The sequence below is a fragment of the Platichthys flesus genome, chromosome 20, assembly GCF_949316205.1.
Source record: "Platichthys flesus chromosome 20, fPlaFle2.1, whole genome shotgun sequence".
Taxonomy (NCBI): Eukaryota; Metazoa; Chordata; class Actinopteri; order Pleuronectiformes; family Pleuronectidae; genus Platichthys; species Platichthys flesus.
In genome coordinates, this window is record NC_084964.1 from 15933556 (window position 1) to 15952032 (window position 18477).

General features: G+C 43.3%; 1 protein-coding gene across 4 annotated transcripts in view; it reads left to right on the forward strand.

Annotated features, from left to right (window-relative positions):
- The first annotated feature begins 2295 nt into the window (after positions 1-2295).
- The window catches only part of plce1 (phospholipase C, epsilon 1), a 76767-nt gene continuing 60585 nt past the window's right edge, over positions 2296-18477 (forward strand). For 2 of the 4 annotated variants that reach the window (XM_062378483.1, XM_062378484.1), the window contains exons 1-5: positions 2296-2402; positions 11239-11524; positions 12361-12990; positions 13331-13735; positions 14095-14304. In XM_062378483.1, coding sequence (XP_062234467.1) covers positions 12412-12990; positions 13331-13735; positions 14095-14304 — 1194 coding nt within the window. In that variant the 5' untranslated portion in view covers positions 2296-2402; positions 11239-11524; positions 12361-12411. The other 2 variants (XM_062378482.1, XM_062378481.1) reach the window with 2 other exon arrangements.

The window sequence follows — 18477 nt, forward strand, 5'->3', positions numbered from 1 at the left end:
TCTCACAGCAGAGGGCAGGATCCACAAAAATAAGGACACAGCAACTTCACCACATAAGCAGTTTCACCTGAGATAGAACTAGCTGTGTAGAATCTACTGTAGAAAGGTTTCGCCTGAGGTTTCTCCTCATAATGCTTTTTAGGTCTTATATCAATCAATGGCCTGGTTGTTTGAGGAAATAAACTCATAGATGTTGCTTCACTATTGTTTCCCTGTCAGCAACTGGATGAACAAGACACTGTGACTTGACACATTTATTATATATAAGTTTACTTGCGAGAATCAATGAGAAATTAAAGAAGTTAACATTTCACAATAACCTATAGACTGAAATGAAATGAAATGGAATTTTGTAGAGTGGTGTTTGTAAAGGAATTCTAATTGACTTAACCTGGAGGTGTTAAGATTGCTTATCAATGCGCCCACACACTCTACGTCTCAGTGTGTGCACATGCTGAATACACAAAGGTGTCAGAAGCATTTTTTTCATAAATCAGAGTCAAAGTCTTCTTCTTATCTACCTGCTATCTGTCTCGTGGGTGTTTTGATATCAATGAGATGATATGGAGTGGTTCAAATGCATGTTGATGAAAAAAATTCCCACCATCATATCAAATATCACATATACGACCATGCAGGACTTGTCAGAGACATCTAGATCTGTAAGAGGAAGTTAAAAAAGCCCTAGAATCCTGGAGAGAGGCCACACTCCCTCTCTTTTATCAGCCAGCTGGGGATTCCCAAAAGGTTTGCTCGCTCCTGGGTGGAGGAGAGCCGGAGGAATGGAAGAGTTGCACATTCCTGCTGGATGGCATAAGACTTCCCATCAGTGGACTGAGAGAGTGAATGGGAAAATAACCCCTCACTTTTCCAAGTTGAAATAAATACCGCCTGAAGCTGTGGAGTGGAAAAGGGCATCTCCCTCTGCAGTGTGCTTCAGTGGTGGTGGTGATGGGGAGAATCTCAACCTACTTTTTCTAATTGTACTTTGTCTTCTGTATATCGGCTGCACACTGGACACACGTGAATACACAAGTGAATAATAGTTTCTCTGTGTTTGGGACTGAACCCGGTCCCAGAGAGAAACCGTGGCTGATTGGATTGAGGTGAGACACATCTGGATAAAGGTTGTTCCAAGGCCCCACGACCATTGGTCCAAATAATTGGGCCCCTTAAGTTACACCAAAGGCTTTGGATGAGGACGCATATTGACTCATTAGTCTGCTGCATCGCTTTAAAGAATAAATCACTTTGGACTAGAGTAAATATTGTATAGGGGAGACTGCGTAAAGTTAACGACAGACTATGGTGTGAAATAGTTGCCAGACATTCCAATGTAGTGACACACTCAATCTCACACACACACACACACTGGTCTGCAGTTATTGTCCTCCTGTCGTCAGCTCCTTTGGCTACTGAGAGAAGCAGACGCTGCCTTTGTGTGCTGTTGGATAAATCGCCATTACAAAAGAAGAGCACAGATTTTCCAAAACAAAATCGTGCTGACAAGTGGCGTGGTACAGCCAACCGCCATGTCAAGTGGGTTTCTACCTTACCTTTCCACAGAACTCCCGTCATGTACTCTGCACAGAGCAGATTATGTGTATGAGCCTTTTTTCTTTCAGTTTTTAAATTGTAACCGAACCATAGAACTGACGCGTTTAGCTTTATTTAGCACTATTACAACATAAGCTGAAGACTTAATTTTAACTTTTTTTATAGGATCAAATTATTAATTAAAACCAAAAAGTACAGGAAATACTCTTTGAGAACATTTTATTTGACATTTGACACATTTACGGACATCGGTTCAGTACTTTTCATGTAATTCTGGTCACTAACAAACAAACAAGGCCCAATGATCCCTCATTAAACCACATTTACCTTCAGAAGATCCAGATTTTTAATTTAGATTCTCAATAACTTGCACACATTATTAAATAAATATCATTCCTCTAATCACGCCTGGTTTGTTTCATGAATGAATCCTCTGAGAAACCAAACCGTGGTGAAATCGAATGGATTCTGTCCCGACCGGTGCTGCGTCCTTCCAGCAAGTTCCGCTATTATCCGTACAGCAGTTTTACAGCATTGATTTAGACTAACACACAAACAAATGCATATGAATAATACATTTAAAAGAAAAACATGGAGGCCCAATGAAAAGTATCCAAAATGCTGGAGCTCAGTTTTTCCGAGGAGCACCTGAAGGCATCATCAGGGAAGAGCGAGTTTTCCCACCACAATACGAGAAAGTGTGTGTGTGTGAGTGTGTGAGAGAGAGAGAGAGAGAGAGAGAGAGGGAGGGAGAGTGTGCACCGTGCACAGTCACTGCAGGACTATGAAGTGAACTCCACACTGAGCGGAGTTTCGGCGGATGCTCACTGGACTTGACAACTTCGGTGAGTCGGTTCTGTTCCAGCACTTCCTCCAGACTGCCGCCTCGCACGCACCTTTTCCACCCGGGGGAAGCTGCACGAGTCTGGGGCTGAGTTTGTTTGTGGAGTCGCTGAGTGTCAGTGGTTCCCAGTCTGTTTCTGGAGCCCCCCCCCCTCCAAAATCGAAGATGACAAATCGGTGTTTCTGCATGAATCTAGGTTTGTATGACAACAGAATAGAGTGTAGATTACATGTGGGTGTTAACTTGACCCGGGACAGTAAATTCAATTCATTTATTTGTAAAGATCAGCAAACTTTACTTTTTGACCTCTTATTGTGAAAAGCTTACCTCTACCTGTGTGTGTGTCTGTTTGCTTTGAGGTTCACATCTGAGTATGAAGAGTGTGTGATTGTCGTTGTTTGTGTTGATTCAGTTTTAATTAAGTTCAGTCAACGTGGTTGTTAACTTTACCTGGGACGGAAAATCAAATCATTTATTTTGCATCTTTTAGCAGTTTCTTTCTCTTTTTAACATCTTTGTTGGAGCTTTTATTGTGAAAAGCTGCCCTATACCTGCCATCGTGTGTCAGTTTGCTTTGAGGGAGAAGTGTGTGTTATTGTCAGAGTTGTTTCTGTGTATTTAGTTATAACTAAGTTCAGTGGAATTTCTTTAAAGCTGTGAGCACTCTCATTAGCTCTCAAGGTATTTTACTCCGACAGGTCAATGTTTACACAGCACCCTATGGAAGACATCCTGGGGGGATTTCTCTCTTCTGTGTGACTTTTGCTCTAAAGTAATCGGTTGCAAATGGGAATGAGGGGGGAAGAGATTAATCATATCCAGATCGGTCTAACAGAATGCCTGATGTCCATGGTGCAGGGACACATGGGGGACCTGTGAAGAAGATAGACCATTTGATGTTTGACGTGTGATACACCATCTAGAAAGAAGTTGGAGCGGGGGTGCATTGATGTCTCGAGATAGGGCTCCTCTTTCCATCACGTGCTTCCTATGTGTTCAAGCTTTGCATCACTAACGTCACAGGTGTATCTGCTGTTTGGCTTTGGAAGAGTTTACATTGCTGCCGTAATTGACCTTTGACCCTAACGCAAATTTTTCATTTTCTCACATGCTTATCAATTCACCGCTGATTACTCGTGCGTGGGGACCAAAGGGGCCTCTCGTGGAGTTTTCCTTTACACAAACAAAAGTTGTGTTTACGTTGAAGGTGGAGTTAGGGAAATTCGGTTGAAAAACGCTGTTGATATTTGTACTCGAGAAAACCTCGACAAACACACCTGTAGCTAGAAACGACAAGGAAGCTAGTGCTATCGGACTGTTTTGAATTATCAACATCATAAAAGACGGCTTATCTTGGTAAATATGAGCTGAATGTCTCTGGGGCAACAAATGTAACACTATCAGGCAAACAAACATGACACCGGTACCTGCTTTGCTCACTTCCTGCTTCTCATTCCCCCTTGTAATCCCTAAATAAGCACTGTGCCGGATCCACTTTGAAAAAGATCGCCCGTCCACTGCCCCCTGTCCACGAACGCCTCCCCCCCCATCGTTGCTGATTGGCTTGAATGGTGTTGCGTGTGTTTCAGTGTTTTTTTAATTACCACAGCTACTATTGGACAGTGAGGAGAAATTCACTGAGCCTGATCAAAAGAGTGCATTTGAATAGGGTTGAACTGCACCTTTAAGAGTTTCTTAATACAACCTAAGCTGATTTGCTGGATAATTGAAATCCTGCATTGTGCACATCCATGCATTATTACACTTTGGCTCAAAGCAAGGACCCACTTGTAGAAACAACGCTTCATAACATACAAGTCTTTGTTTTTAGACACTTTCTGTCATTAATGCTAATACTGCTTTTTTCTCATATGTTTGATATTGAGAATCGTTTACTGGCGTTATTCAGTTAAAGGCTTTATTTGATTCCTAACTTTGTTCTAAGATGTTTAAGATCTTGACCTTTCGGTGCTGCTGGGTCGTCACTGATTTGATGAGCTCGTGAAAGTAGAAATATATTCAATAAATTTGAATATTACAGATTCTGAGGTATTTTCCCCCTTTTGCGTTTCCAAATTGCGTCTTCTCATTCACGCCATGCTCTCTTGCACACAGTGTGTCAGACAACATGTGTGAGCCTGAACTCATTTAGGTAAAGGAGAAAAAAAGTTTATTTCTATTCTGTGCAGTTTATAATCATTCAGAGAAATAATTCCTACCTCACTCAACAGAGATTCCGAGGGCGGAGCGGCGTCTGTTATAAATTTATTTAGACTCGGTGAAGACTGAGCAGCATCTGGGGATTGATTGATTAAGTGTCTGTTTATTGGAAACTCGATCGTTGTTGGGTGTTGGCACATGTTGTGTGATTGTCATCGTCTGACATAATGTGTAGTCCATCTCCGGCAATTTGATCAGTTCTGGGAAGGATAAAAAAAAGTGGGTGATTAAACCGACCTACAGACGACGCAGTAGTTTAGCACCAGTGAAGTTGTGTTATATGAAAAACCTGTTGCTGACGGCTGCAGGGTCACAGCAGAGGTTCTGCAGCACATGAGAATAAGTGTGATATGGACGTGACGTGTGCAGCTCTTGTTAAACCTTCTACATGCACACACACACACACACAGGGATTCATTTCAATCTCTTCTCAAAGCTCAGCAGTCTCCATCTTCTGAGTCATCTTTTATTCTGCCTTTTGTTAACAAGATCATGGACGGACACACACACACACTCTCCTCCGCTGAGAAAATATAGTCACCCCTTCTTGAGTCAGCCCTCTCCCGCTGTTTTGTTGCACTGATGCACACACGCACACACACACACACACACACACACACACACACACACACACACACACACACAAAGCCTCTCTCTCTCTCTCTTTCTCTCTGTACAGTTTCCACTGGGCTCTCTCGCTCTGTCTTGCCCTCTAATCAAAGCCATATGTTCTCCAGGTCCATTGCATGAAAGCCCTGTTGTGTTTGCAGCGCAGCTCCCAGTGTGACCTGACAGACGGACTCAGTGTTTGGGAATTGAAACGTAAACCTGCAGACGACTCCAGGTCCATGTTTCTTTTTTTTCCTTTTTGTCATTTCCTTCTTCATCCTGCGTCTGTAAACATCCCGTTGATGCTGGTGCTGTCAGTATCATGTCTGTGGTGATGGAGTCTGGGGTATGGAAAGGTAGATAGTTTTACTTCCTACTCAAAACTTCCTGAATCAAAGAGGTTTCAGTCCACAGCCCAGGATCAGTCCTGACACATCAGAGTGTTAGAGATTTCCATGGGATCTAAGCTCCTCACATGACTCAGACACAACCCTCTAGGAGAACTTGCTCCGACGTTTTAATCTCAGGGACGTTGCCAGTTTGGCCCCATTATGCGACCATGACTAATAGAAACATAACAAGCACTCGTTGTGTGGGGACCCACCAGAAAACTGGCAGGTGACTCATTTTGGGTCCATCCCAGAATAATACGAATATTAATAATTATAATAATGATGATAATACACCCTTCAAATATATTGGCAATGCATTTCTTAAACTCTCCACGGAAAGAGGGGGGCCATTGTGTTGGGATGGATAAAGTGTAGAATCCATTCAGGGAAGTTTTTGTTATTGATATGTAAAGGTCAGCAAATGGAAAGCAGTTCTCTCTCAGTTCTTTAACACTCTGGGGCTTCACAATTTAAACTCTTTTAAAATCTGTCATTGAATTAAATGATTTATTTGCAGTCGCACATGATTTTCTAATATATGCAGTTGATGCTCGACAGTGTTTGATTGATAAGAATTAAAAGGGATATTGCTCCATCACACAATGGGAGAGGTCTATGCTGTGCATGGGAATATATGAAACCCGGTTCACATTCCTGTTGAGCGTGTGCACGGCTCTTAACAAGGCTTTAACGTGCACTGTGGTGTGGATGTTTACTAAAGAATGATGCATAAGTTGCCAAAAAACTTCAAATTTATTGTTTACTGTTGTTTGCACGTGACATGTTTCTGCTTCTCTTCATGGCAGCTCACCGTGGCTGTAGTATAATGGTATTTTTATGATTCCCCAGGTTATATCGTCCGTGGTTAATATATGAAAGTCAGTGTTTTTCCCACCAGCTTATCCAGTGGTTTTTAGTCAAGCTAATAAAAATACCAAGTTTGTGTGGACTACTGCATCCCTGGTTTTCTAATATTCTTTCCTCCTGCTTTCTTTTTCTCCCATTTCCCCCATTTTGTTTTGTTTCTTAAGCCGGTTCTTGTAAGTCCTTGTCGTGTTGTTGACAACACAATCACCTTTCTGGCATCACCAAAGCATTCAGGACTTAAAACACAATCTGCCTGCAATCTGCCTTTTTCGCTGCGTGACTGTTTCTTTGCAGTTGGGTGACCATCACTCCTTTGTGCTCACCCGGCATTCCTTTTATTTCCGTGACCCCCACACAACAAAAAGAAAAAGGGGGATTCCTGCCCTCCCCTGTCGGCTTATTGTGCCGCTGGAATGCCAAAGATCTGGCGCTGAAGCCGAGTGTGAAGTATTTAGCGGAGTGTTTTGGAGGCTTGGGAGGATCAGTGGCAGTTCAGCCCTCGTTTTATATCTGTGCATATACAGTGTCATTTATTCTGTTACTTTCTTTCTTCTGACCAATGCTTGTGCAGCATCAGAGTAAGCCTTAAAAATATTTGTGTAATTGTATATGAGACCATGAGTCATCGTTTGGATGAGCTGTGAAATAATCCCCCATAAATGAACATTAGAAAAAGGCTTTTATGTGAGGGTGAAGGCCCCCGTTGATTGGATAAACACTGATTAATGACCAGGGTGGGAAAACTGTTCCAGTCCCGAGATCCAGACTCATTAAAACAAAGTGCTGCTCACGACTATTCATTATTACACAAACGGGGCAAATGTTTGCAAGCATGATTTCAAAAATGCTTTTGAACATCTCAACTTGTGAAAAACAGCGGCCCACTTTGAAATAGTTTAGCTCTAAATTATACTGGGCATTGTTTAAAGTATGGCAGTTTGATAATAATCGTCTGAGGGGAAAAGTGACTTGCACACTCAGCAGGTCACTTCAGTCTCTTTAGCTGTGCTTAGATAATCTCTTCTGGCTTTCATCAACGTGTGTGTCCAGGACTGTAGTGACTGACCACAGAAACCTGTGGTTGGGTGGTTTACATGCTTTAATGCCCACCCTGACGGGCAGGTAATCATATGGCTGGTGTTATGTCCAGTTCTGCCTACATGGGGTTAGGGTTAGGGTTAAAGCCGATGAGGGAACAGGCGCAGCTGTGGAAACTACCTGTGCCGAGTTCTATCTGCCTGCTGAGGACGGTAAAAACTTTGTGGAAATTTCGACGGCCTACCGGGGAACTGATGTGGTTTTATATATATTTACAAACTTTTTAAAAGCATTTTGCCATCTAAAAAACAACAGATGACATAACAGAGACAGGGCTGCTGTGTGGTGAATGTCAAAGTGAAACATCTATGCCTGTTAATTGGGTGCACATTTAAAAAAAATGCATTGTGATTGGTTGGTGAACTTTGAGACTGACTCATCCCTCATGTCAGAGAGAGAGAGAGACAGAGAGAGTTAGAGAGAGCTCTTTCCCTCGCCGTCACTCGCTCAGTTGACAACAAGACAGTGAGCGGGAAGCCTGAATCCCTCGGATGACCTGGAGCTCTGGATTTTGAAGAGCTTGAATGTGAGTACTGTCGGAAAATTATATTTGAGCTCTAATTGTGTAGGATAAGATGTCCAGTGGAAAGATGTTGAACAATATTGTTGATAACACAACAAATGAAGCAGAAGTGATTGAGAGTTTTCTTGGTCAGTGCACTTGTCACTCTGTGTGACCTGGTTTCCTGTGTGTGTGGGGGTGTGTGTGTGTGTGTGTGTGTCTGTCTGCGTTTCTGGCCCTAGGCTGAGATTTAGCTTGGAAGAGCCATTTGTTTTCCTGTCCAGGGTCACAGTTCAGCTGATAATAAGAGCCAACATCGACCAGTGTGCAGCGTGTGTGTGTGTGTGTGTGCGTGGGTGCTGGGTTGTTTTTTCAGTATAACTAATTAGTTTATGGTGCTATGTGGTATTTTTATAGCTTTTTCTGAAGCTATTTGCTGTAAATTGGGATTAATCAATTCAGTCACGAGGACGACCTCTAAATGAGCAGCTGTCAGATCTTACCTCAAGTCTGCATCTGAAGGAGCCCTAGTGGGGAAATACCAGCCCGTCGCTTAATTCTGTGTTTTTAAATGAGCTCGATGGCAAACACAGCTGTCTGTCGTGAGCGCACGGCCTCAGGACTCAAAGTTGCAGTGTGCACGGTCTTGCTTCGAGCAAACCCGATTATTAAGTCGGTATCGCCCAACGGACAGGTTCATGCCCGAACACGTGTTGTTTCACCTTCTGTCCTAAAGCAACGGCTACTATCTGTCCAGCCACTGAAGCAACACAAACACACACAGATGGTCCGATGCGTGTGTTTTACATGTTTACAGTCGGATGTTGTCTGATGCACATTTGGTTTTACTGCACTTCTGTTTCGTTTTGCTCCAAAGTGGCAGCTGTTTCTATGACTCTCCTGTGCTACGGATAATCCCCCCTTCATAGTAACTACACCCTAGATTAATGTCACGCTATTCCCCGAGCAAATTACACATACCAAAGTTGATTTTTTACTTTCAGGTATAGCCGGGAGTATAGGCGAGTTCTTACAGGTTCACAGGAAGCTTGGTGTGTAATTATGTGATGGTGTTTGTGTATCTGTGACCTGAGGAATCAGAGTTTAATTCCACAGAGTAACACAGGAGCTGGTGGGAGATACTGAAATAGTTTTGCTCTTATTCCATGCCAGCATTTGATTTATGTGGTTCGACCTGTTAGTCGACTGTGACACATGCAGCTGAGGTTCTTCCAGTTATGGTTCGGCTTGGGTTGCTCAAAAAAAACTAAACAACGATTCGACACAGGCTTCTGAAAAAGGGGGGCTGGATTTTTGATCAGCTCAGCTCTGGTGGAGTTATTTATTTATGTATTTATGTACTCACAAAACATTGAAAATAAACATGACAGGGTTTCTCACCATATTTTGTCCTAAGTGTTGTGAGAAAACGTCCTCACGCACGTCATGAGGTTAAAGGTCTCCTGGAGTTTGCTGTTAAAATTGTTTGTGTTGATGACACTTGTTTACCAACTTTTTATAGATTTAAAGTTACCAATTGGATTAACATGTTTTAATTTCAACAAATTTAACTAATTTGTGTGTTTTCCTACTTTTTAAGTTGGTTCAATTAGTTAATATAAAGAGAATTTGTTTATCTTTTTATGTAAATTATGTATTTAAAAAGAGTCTGGCTCACAGGCCACATCTGGGGAATCAATTTAGACAAGTCATTTGGAGACAACTGTCTTTAGGTCAGTGGTCAAAGGTCAGGGGAAGGTTACTTTAAACACAGTAAGACTCATGAGTGAAGGCAAATCTATCCAATAACCCCAAAAGGGATCTACACACACACACACACAAACACACACACACACACACACGCACACACACACACACACACATTGTATTTTGGCAGTGAATTAATGTCTGTGGTCATTTGAACTTTTCAAGGCTTTGGGCACTACATCTTTCTGATGACTGGTCACCATTAGAATACCCGAACCACACCATTAGTATGCGCGCATGCTGTGGGTGAGTGGGTCTGTTACGGATGTATTTCATGCGCTGCCTTGCTCTCATGTCTTTGCCTACCAGTGTGTCGAAGTGATATGCACACTCTGTTTAGTTTTTGGATAAGAGACATAATTTCCGATTTATTGTCGAGCGGTGTGTGTGATGCCAGTAACTGCAAACTGGGCAGTTCATTTTCATAGGCATCATTACTTTTGCTCTTTTCCATCTGGTATTTTACTGAGTTTGCATAACTGGCTTCTCTTAAACAGTAGATGCTTTATTAAAGAGCAAGAGCCTTGGATTTTTCTGTCCTGGACAATATCAAAATTAATAAAGTGGTTTGAGATCATTGCACTCGAAATTCCTTGATAACGTCAATGGGTGTTTGTGGAGGAGGGACGTGTCTGCGTATGTATTTATCAAGTTTGTATATATGTTATTGTCTTGCACAACTCAAAGCATGACACATTTACCACTGATAACACGTTAATGAGTCTCTCTGGAATACATTTTTCAAGTATTCTGGGGACATTTCATCCAACAAAGTTTTTCATAATCCTAAAAAATAACTCATATCTCCATAAAGGATCCAGATTTTATTTGACACTGCTGATGTTGATGTTTTAAAAATACTCATTCATACCATTTCCTTCCGTCCTCAAAGGTTTTCCTTGAAGATATTATTTCTAGAAAACAGCAATACCAAAGAATTCAAAGAAGTTCCTCAGAGAGATGAATGCTCTTATTATTTAGCCACACCGACCACGCAACATGCTTCACAACATACACATCATCACAGGAACTGGTGACAAATGTGCTTTATATAGTTTTATTCTCATTACCCCGGGAAGTGGACCTTTGTGATGGGTGTAAAATGCTGTGAAATGAATTGTTGTTCCCTTCCCTCTCCCCTCAAATTCATTCAGAATTTGTTGTTTCAGTTGTTTCGGTCACAATGGCTGAGGCAAAGCGAGCTGGTTTAGTGAGTAAGCTACAGATTAGAAAGCTGACGCGATGACAAAAGAAAGCACAGTGCAAAGTGTTTGTTTATTTTATCGTGATTAAGAACCGTGGTTGAACTTTTCTCAGGAAAACAAGACGTCAAGAGCCATAAGGTCTGATGTGTCTGTGTTCTGTCTGTGTGTCGTTCCCAGGGCCTGCGGTTGGATGACCATGCCGCAGATACATGTCAGCACCGATCACACAGGCACACATGTGGCCCTGCATCGTGAGCTGTGGCTGTGACCGTGCTATCAAGGAAATTCCTGGGTCCCCCAGGGTCACCTCCGTGGGTTTTCTATCTGCACCAGCTTCTGTTTCCACATCGCGGACACACAAAGCACACTCTGTATGGACGTGCAGTCCCAGTAACTCAAGTGGTCCCTGGATTGCGGTACCGTTGTCGAGCATGACTCACAGTGGATTCACCTGATCATCACAGTAAGTAACACGATGGAGTAATGGAAAAACTGAAACTGATCTAGAGTGTGTAAACGAAACTGATTTCAGACATGTGCTGAATTCGAGAATTACAGGGGAGGCTGCATGTGAGAACACAATGATCCTTTCCTGCCATTTCTAAGACAAAACATAAGAAAAAAGAATATATGCAGAAGACGTCAATGAAGATGTCAACTTGGAAATATTTTGGCGAACGCAATTGTCAAGGGACAGCATGAGACTCGGCCGGGATTTATAAATATACCCTCCTTCCTGCATGTCCTGGACATTTTCCTGGATTCCAGAGGTTTTGAACATCAGGGTGACAAAGGTCTTGATGTGAAGTAAACAAAAACACAACACTTGTCCTGACTCAACCCTTTGCCAGAATGTTCCAGACATTTTCCTGTTGTCGTGACCGCATCTGCCTCGGAAGATCCTGCAGCTGCGTTCTTCACACGTGAAAGGCAAGCCCCCCCCCGGGAAAATGTCCAGACCCAGAAATGTCCTTTAGAAATCTGTTCCAGGCTCTGTACTCTTTCTCTCACTCATCTGGTCCAGCGGAGTTGGTAAACACGACACTGCTATCACCTTACACGATGCATCGTCTTTGAAGGCTGCAAATTTCATTTCCTCTGTAAATTTCATTTCCCCTTTGTTGCTCTACGGAACCACTAATTGAGATGGAAGGAGTCACTTCTCCGGTAAAAGGAACTTAAGGAGCATTGCCTGCAGCCTTAGTGAAATCTGAATGTTTTTCTAAATGCTGTTAGCTTTGATTTCTCCCCCTCGACTGTACTCGCCATTAAAAGGTTTTATTTTGTTTTATTTTAAAGCTGCAGAATCAACAAGGGACGAAACAAACCAAGGGAGACTCCAGAGACCCAATGGCCACTGAAGAGAATCCGACACAGGTGGGAGCTGTCGTGCTGACTCCTCCATCCACCGGGAGCAGAACCAGCAGAGACGCCAACGACAGCCAGGAAGTACGGCTTTACTGTGACCAACTGCTTCAGTCCAAACAGAGGAGCAGCCCTTCCATCCCCATATACAGTAAGCTGTCGTGTGACAGTGGGGAAGGGGCGATCTTGGACGAGGAATACGCGTGTTTGGATTACAACTCAAAACTCTTGAGCGCCGATGAGAAACTTTGTCCAGAGCTGAACGCTGGCAAGAGAATTAAAGGAATGACTAATACAGCTACTTCGATTCCTGGGAAAAGTGTGGAGGGGTCTCCGTGTCGGCTGGACGACCTGGGAGAAGGTTTGGATTCAGGTGGAAACCGAACTGGCAGCACTCGCTGCTCCTGCACTGTGTCAAACCTTCACGCCAGCAGCCCCAGATCCACTCCGAGCCCCAACTCCAGCCCGGCTCACAGTCCTCATCTCAGCTCCAGACCCTCCAGGCCCAACCAGAGACACCTCCGCCGCAGCAGCCTGCCTGTGTCCATGCTGGCTTTCTCCAAGGTACTACACCTGGTTATCTGCTCTGTACATCTGGCTGCTGTGAGGCTATGTTGTGTTATACATGGGGGTTCTAAAACTCTGCAAGTAGATGCAAAACATGCAAATAGGGAAAACTTCCTCATCAATGTTACAATACATATGCAGCAAAACAAAATACACTACAAATACTAAGACCTCATTCAAATACACATAACAAATACACACAACCAACCAAAAATCCACAACTCAACCAAATACTCAAGTCACAGTGCTTTGGGCTATTAGTGCCTTAGTAATAAACAATCGTACTGTAAAGAAACATCACCATGACTCTTTTAATTTGCCATGTTTCTGCTTCTAGACATCACCTTACCTCTCATCACAGGGCAGCCCCTCCAGTGAACCAGCCTCCTTGTCGTCATCCCCCTGTGGCTCTCACCACAACCACCAGCATCGCCAAAACGGACACATCCGCCGGCACCATCTCAAAGACGGCTACTCAAGTTTGGAGCGGCTCAACAGGAGGCCCAGGGTCAACAAATGCTCCCTGGAGAAGATGTTCCGGCGACGGGCATCTCTGGAAGCCATGACGGCCACTTTGGGGCACGTGGAGAGGCCCCCCGCAGGAGGGACGAGACACTGCAGCGTGGGCAGCAGCAGCGAGGAGGAGGACGGAGAGGCCTCCTTAGAGAACACGGACTTTGTGAGGAACCGTAAAGAGCGATCCACCGTCCTGGTGAGGCGGTTCTTCAAGAATAACCAGAAGGTAACTAGGTCTAAAAGTTGATCTAGATTTTAATCTTGACCAAGGACTTATTTTCTTGAAACTTGGAGGAAGGATGGGTAATGGGCCATTAGGATGAACTACTTAAGAAACTAATCGGTGTGGCCTCGGACAAAGAATGAATGAAATGATGAATATTGTATCATTTCCCAGGGAATAATTCAAATATCTTGATTAACAAATACACAATATCTATGAATGTGTGCAATTTGGTGCAGCTTGATTGAATTGAAGGGGACCATTGAGCCTTAGCGGAGTTCTAACTCTACTTGATGCCATTCTACGTTTCCATGCTTCAAAACAATGAAACATGCCCACGTTCTTCCCCGTCTCTCCATCAGGTGACCAAGTCGGTGTGTACTGGAACCAGAGCGATTGTCCGGACGCTGCCGTCAGGTCGCATCTCCGAGGAGGTGTGGGAGCTGGTCGTTCACCGCAGGATGTGTCGACCCAGCAAGAAGCAGATCTGGCCAATCTTAACACGTGGCGTGGGAGAGGAGCTCCGAGTCTGCAGGGACGTGCTGCGCTTCGTCCGGGTCAAACCACAGCAGGTAAGAGAAGGAGTACACGAGACAAAAGATTGAGAGAATTCAAGAGCTCAGATGTGCTGTAGAGAAGTGGGGAAAATGTAAAATCAGGATTGAAATGCAGTGGCGTTCTGAGGTGTCAGGTCTTGGAGGGTTTATCTTTCACACTCAGGCTTCAGTTCTCACACTCCGGCTGAAGGCGAACTGTCCTAGTGCATCTTTCCATAATCATCCCAAGCCAAGTATTATCACAGTTGAGTTTAAGAAATATGTAGCCGTCTGGGCCTTCGTGGCCTCACATCATTTACATTTTGCCTCCAGCTGTAATGCGCCAGTTCTTAAAGTGCTTCTGAAATCTTTACACTCGATAAGGCAGAGGGGTTTACATGTGGTTTGTCTTTTTAGACCCTCGCTGCCGCAGCAGAAAGTAATACTTATTGGAAGCAGGAGTATTTCATGACTTGACTGATTCTCGGTTCAGCAGAGAAAAATGGTTCTTGGATGTTGCTCACCTCTTTGCATTAGAATGTTATGCCTGTTATGCATGACAGACGAAATAATTTGTTCAAGGAATATGTTAATAGACCAAAGCACACACAGACACACACACACACACACGTCCCAGAGTGCATACACACTGGCCCTTTTGTTCAGGTTAGGCCCCTGCTGCGGAAAAATGATTTATTCTCTGTTGGTTCTGCTCTCCTTATTACTGACAGACTGCATGACTGAGCCTTCTGTGTGAGTGTGTGTGTGAGTGTGAGTGTGAGTGTGAGTGTGTGTGTGTGTGTGTGTGTGTGTGTGTGTGTGTGTGTGTGTGTGTGTGTGTGTGTGTGTGTGTGTGTGTGTGTGTGTGTGTGTGTGTGTGTGTGTGTGTGTGTGTGTGTGTGTGTGTGTCGCCTGCGCACACTTGAAAATGGTCTGAGCAGAGTTGGCATCTGTATTAAAGTTATAGCCATGGAAATCGGAGAGAGAGAGAGAGAGAGAGAGAATGAGTGAGCGAGTTAGAGAGACACAGAGGATAGATGAAAAGAGACAGAGAGAGAGAGAGATCGAGTACTTCGCTGTGTTATTATCCCGTTTCCAAGCAAAAGACAGTTTATTTGCTTTTTTAAAAGAAGTAATTTCGCCAGAATCACATCTCAGAAGTACTTTTATTTCCAGTCAGTTCCTCACCAGTATTAAAAGAGGAAGGGTGCAGTAATTTAATGCGTTACATTTTATGACATTTTAGTTTTCCAACATGTGCACAGTTGTGTGTCCATGGTATGCATGGATATGTATTTGTGTATTATTTCATAGGAGCCCCGAAAGAGCCAAGAACTGTCTAAGGTTTCTCATAAATATATATGTAGAGGGGGGGGCTTGTACTCTCACACAATACAAACACACATACTCGTGCTCGTGTGCACTGTGGTTTCTGAATTCGTCCAAAATGTTTTTACGAGTCCTTTGTGGTCGTAGAATATACGGGCTGAGTTGAGTCCAGGCAGAGCTGCTTTAATAATGAGCCTATTGAAAACGGGGGGGGTTGCCAGCACTTCTCTTGTCCAAACAGCATCTGAGCTGCTGCTGTGACGGGTCAGAGAAGACGCTCGGAAAACACACGAGGGGCCGTGAAAACGTCAAATTGTCAAGTTGTCATCATATTAAAAAAATACTGTGGGGAAAACAGGGAAGACGTCAGGTTACAAACAACTGGGAGTCGTGAAGTCACGATCAAGCGGTCCCCTAAGCTGCTGTGAGACATGCACTGAAGTCCAGACATTCTCCTCAGAGTCAGTTGCTGTGGACATGTTTTCTGGAACTTGTCCTGCCAGCTCCCCCGAGTACAAGGTCCAGAAAATATGGATGTGGATGTGAGATGCAAGGACACACATATCAAAAGCTCCTGGATGCTCCTCCTTGGTGCCACCTCATGCCTGAATGTTCTGGAAATATTCATTTTGCTAACTTATCAGACCTGGACTCTCCTCTTTGGCCTTGTTCATATCTGAAACTCCAAAACATATCCAGACTCAATTTTCTGCACATTTTCATATTCGAAGGTGATCTTTCAATTTTTCACGTTTTATAAGATTACATACAGCAGGTATAAAAACAACACAACAAAGGAATATCTGATCGTATGCGACATTTAAGTCAAACCAGAAAAAAGTTCTGATTGGTTTTCATCCTGAAACATGGTGACATGAATGTAGATGGGTTGTCATTGTGGAGATGCATGTATGTTGTGCACACGCTTTATAAAAGGTTGAACAACAGGTCACACATATTTATAAATGTAAACATGCAAACAGTTCTTTTAAACTTGCTTGTGTGTTTGAACTAGTTCTCCTTTATATATTTTGTTCGATGGTTGTTCTTAATAGCCTGGGTGGGTGCACGCGTAGAGGAATGCACACATACACAATAATACCTTATGGTACACAGAGGCCTCCTGTACGCAGTCTGTGAACCTGACTCTGCAGTAATGGCGTGGAGGAGTTTTCTGGAGGTATCCCGTGGCCCATGCGTGTTTATTGCTACAGCTAATGAAGCGAGCCAAAGAACACAGGATCATATGAAGGAGGGACCGGAGCAGGGCAACAGTGGCAGAGGGAGGGAGAGAGAGAGAGAGAGAGCGAGGGAGGAAATGAGATTTAACTGTGGAAAAAGAAGAAAATCTACCATGGGAGTAAAGTGAGATGATGGGGTACGGGGGAGTGTGGGGGGGGGGGGGGGGGGGGGATCAGGCCTCAACTATTCCAGAGCGAATAGAGAGAAGAAATGTAGAGAAAGATTTAGAACCAGAGCCATTAAGTAATGTTCACGACACACGATGGAGTGTTGCAGCCTCTCACAAGAGTTTTCTAGTTAGCCAGAGGAAACCTCATCTGTGCATCATCTGGAGATAAGTTTGACTCCTTGTCTCTGCAAAAAGAAGGCTTAATGATCGAGTCAGTTGCTCGTGACACTTTTCTGGAACCTGTTCTGCCAGTCCCCTCGTAAAAATGTCTGTAAAATGTCAGAGTGAGCCCATGTGAGAATTCTGCAGAAAACTGAAGGAATATCTCAAGATGCATAAGAGCTGCCGATGAAGACGAGGAGATTCGAGAGCAAGAGAAAGACAAACTGTCGGTAAATGTCTGGACCTAGATTTTTCCAGAGTTCAGGTCCGACGACAGCTCAAGTCACACAGATCGTGATCTGGGTGTACCTGGTCAAATGCTAAATAAATCTGTTAAATCCTTCTGTGCATTGATCAATGCATTACAGGAGGGATGTTTACCACAGAGGAGGGAAGTGTTTCATAACTTGAGAAGGTTTAACCATGAAACACACATACCAACACACTCACACACACTCACACACACTCACACTCACACCCACCCACACACACACACACACACACACACACACACACACACACACACCTGGCGCATTGGAATCCAACAAACTAGGTAACAGAAGCATTTTATTACTTTCATTACTTTGTTGAGCCTTCCAATTAGAGCCCTGCTGAGGCCTTTCATTTAACTCAAAGTGGTGTCAGGCTAAGTGGTAAGTGACCAAAAACACACACACACACACACACACACACACACACACACACACACACACACAGACACACACCCACACACAGGCATGCTGAGGCGTGTACGTGCATGTTTCAATACGTTTACACAGGCAGTTTGTGGTCTGGTGGGTGTGGGGTTGAGAGGAGGACGCTTGTAAACATGTCGTCCTCCCGTCTGACAGCTATGAGTGTTTAGGGACGTGGAGATCTTCTCCTCTCTGGGGATGCCCTGTGCTTTTTCATGTTTCCCTCAGTTTGACTCGTTCCTACTTAGAAACTCGAGGAATAACTGAGCTGGGGAAACGAGAAAAAAAATAGAAAGTTTGTAAAGAAATGAAGAAATGAGATCTTCATTAATTAAAAGAAAGTTCATTTCCCAACTTACAGTTTTAAGGTTTTGTGACATGATAATTATCATGTCTTCTTCTCTGCTGCTGAATTCTTCCCCAGGCTCTCATAATAATAATCTCATAATAAGGTACGCTTTATATTTCCATGTTATTGATGCAGGACTTTCAGATTTAGTAGAGTTATTATATATGATATTATATATGATATATATATATATATATATATATATAAATATATATATAAATATATATATATTTATATATTTATATAAATATATATATATATGT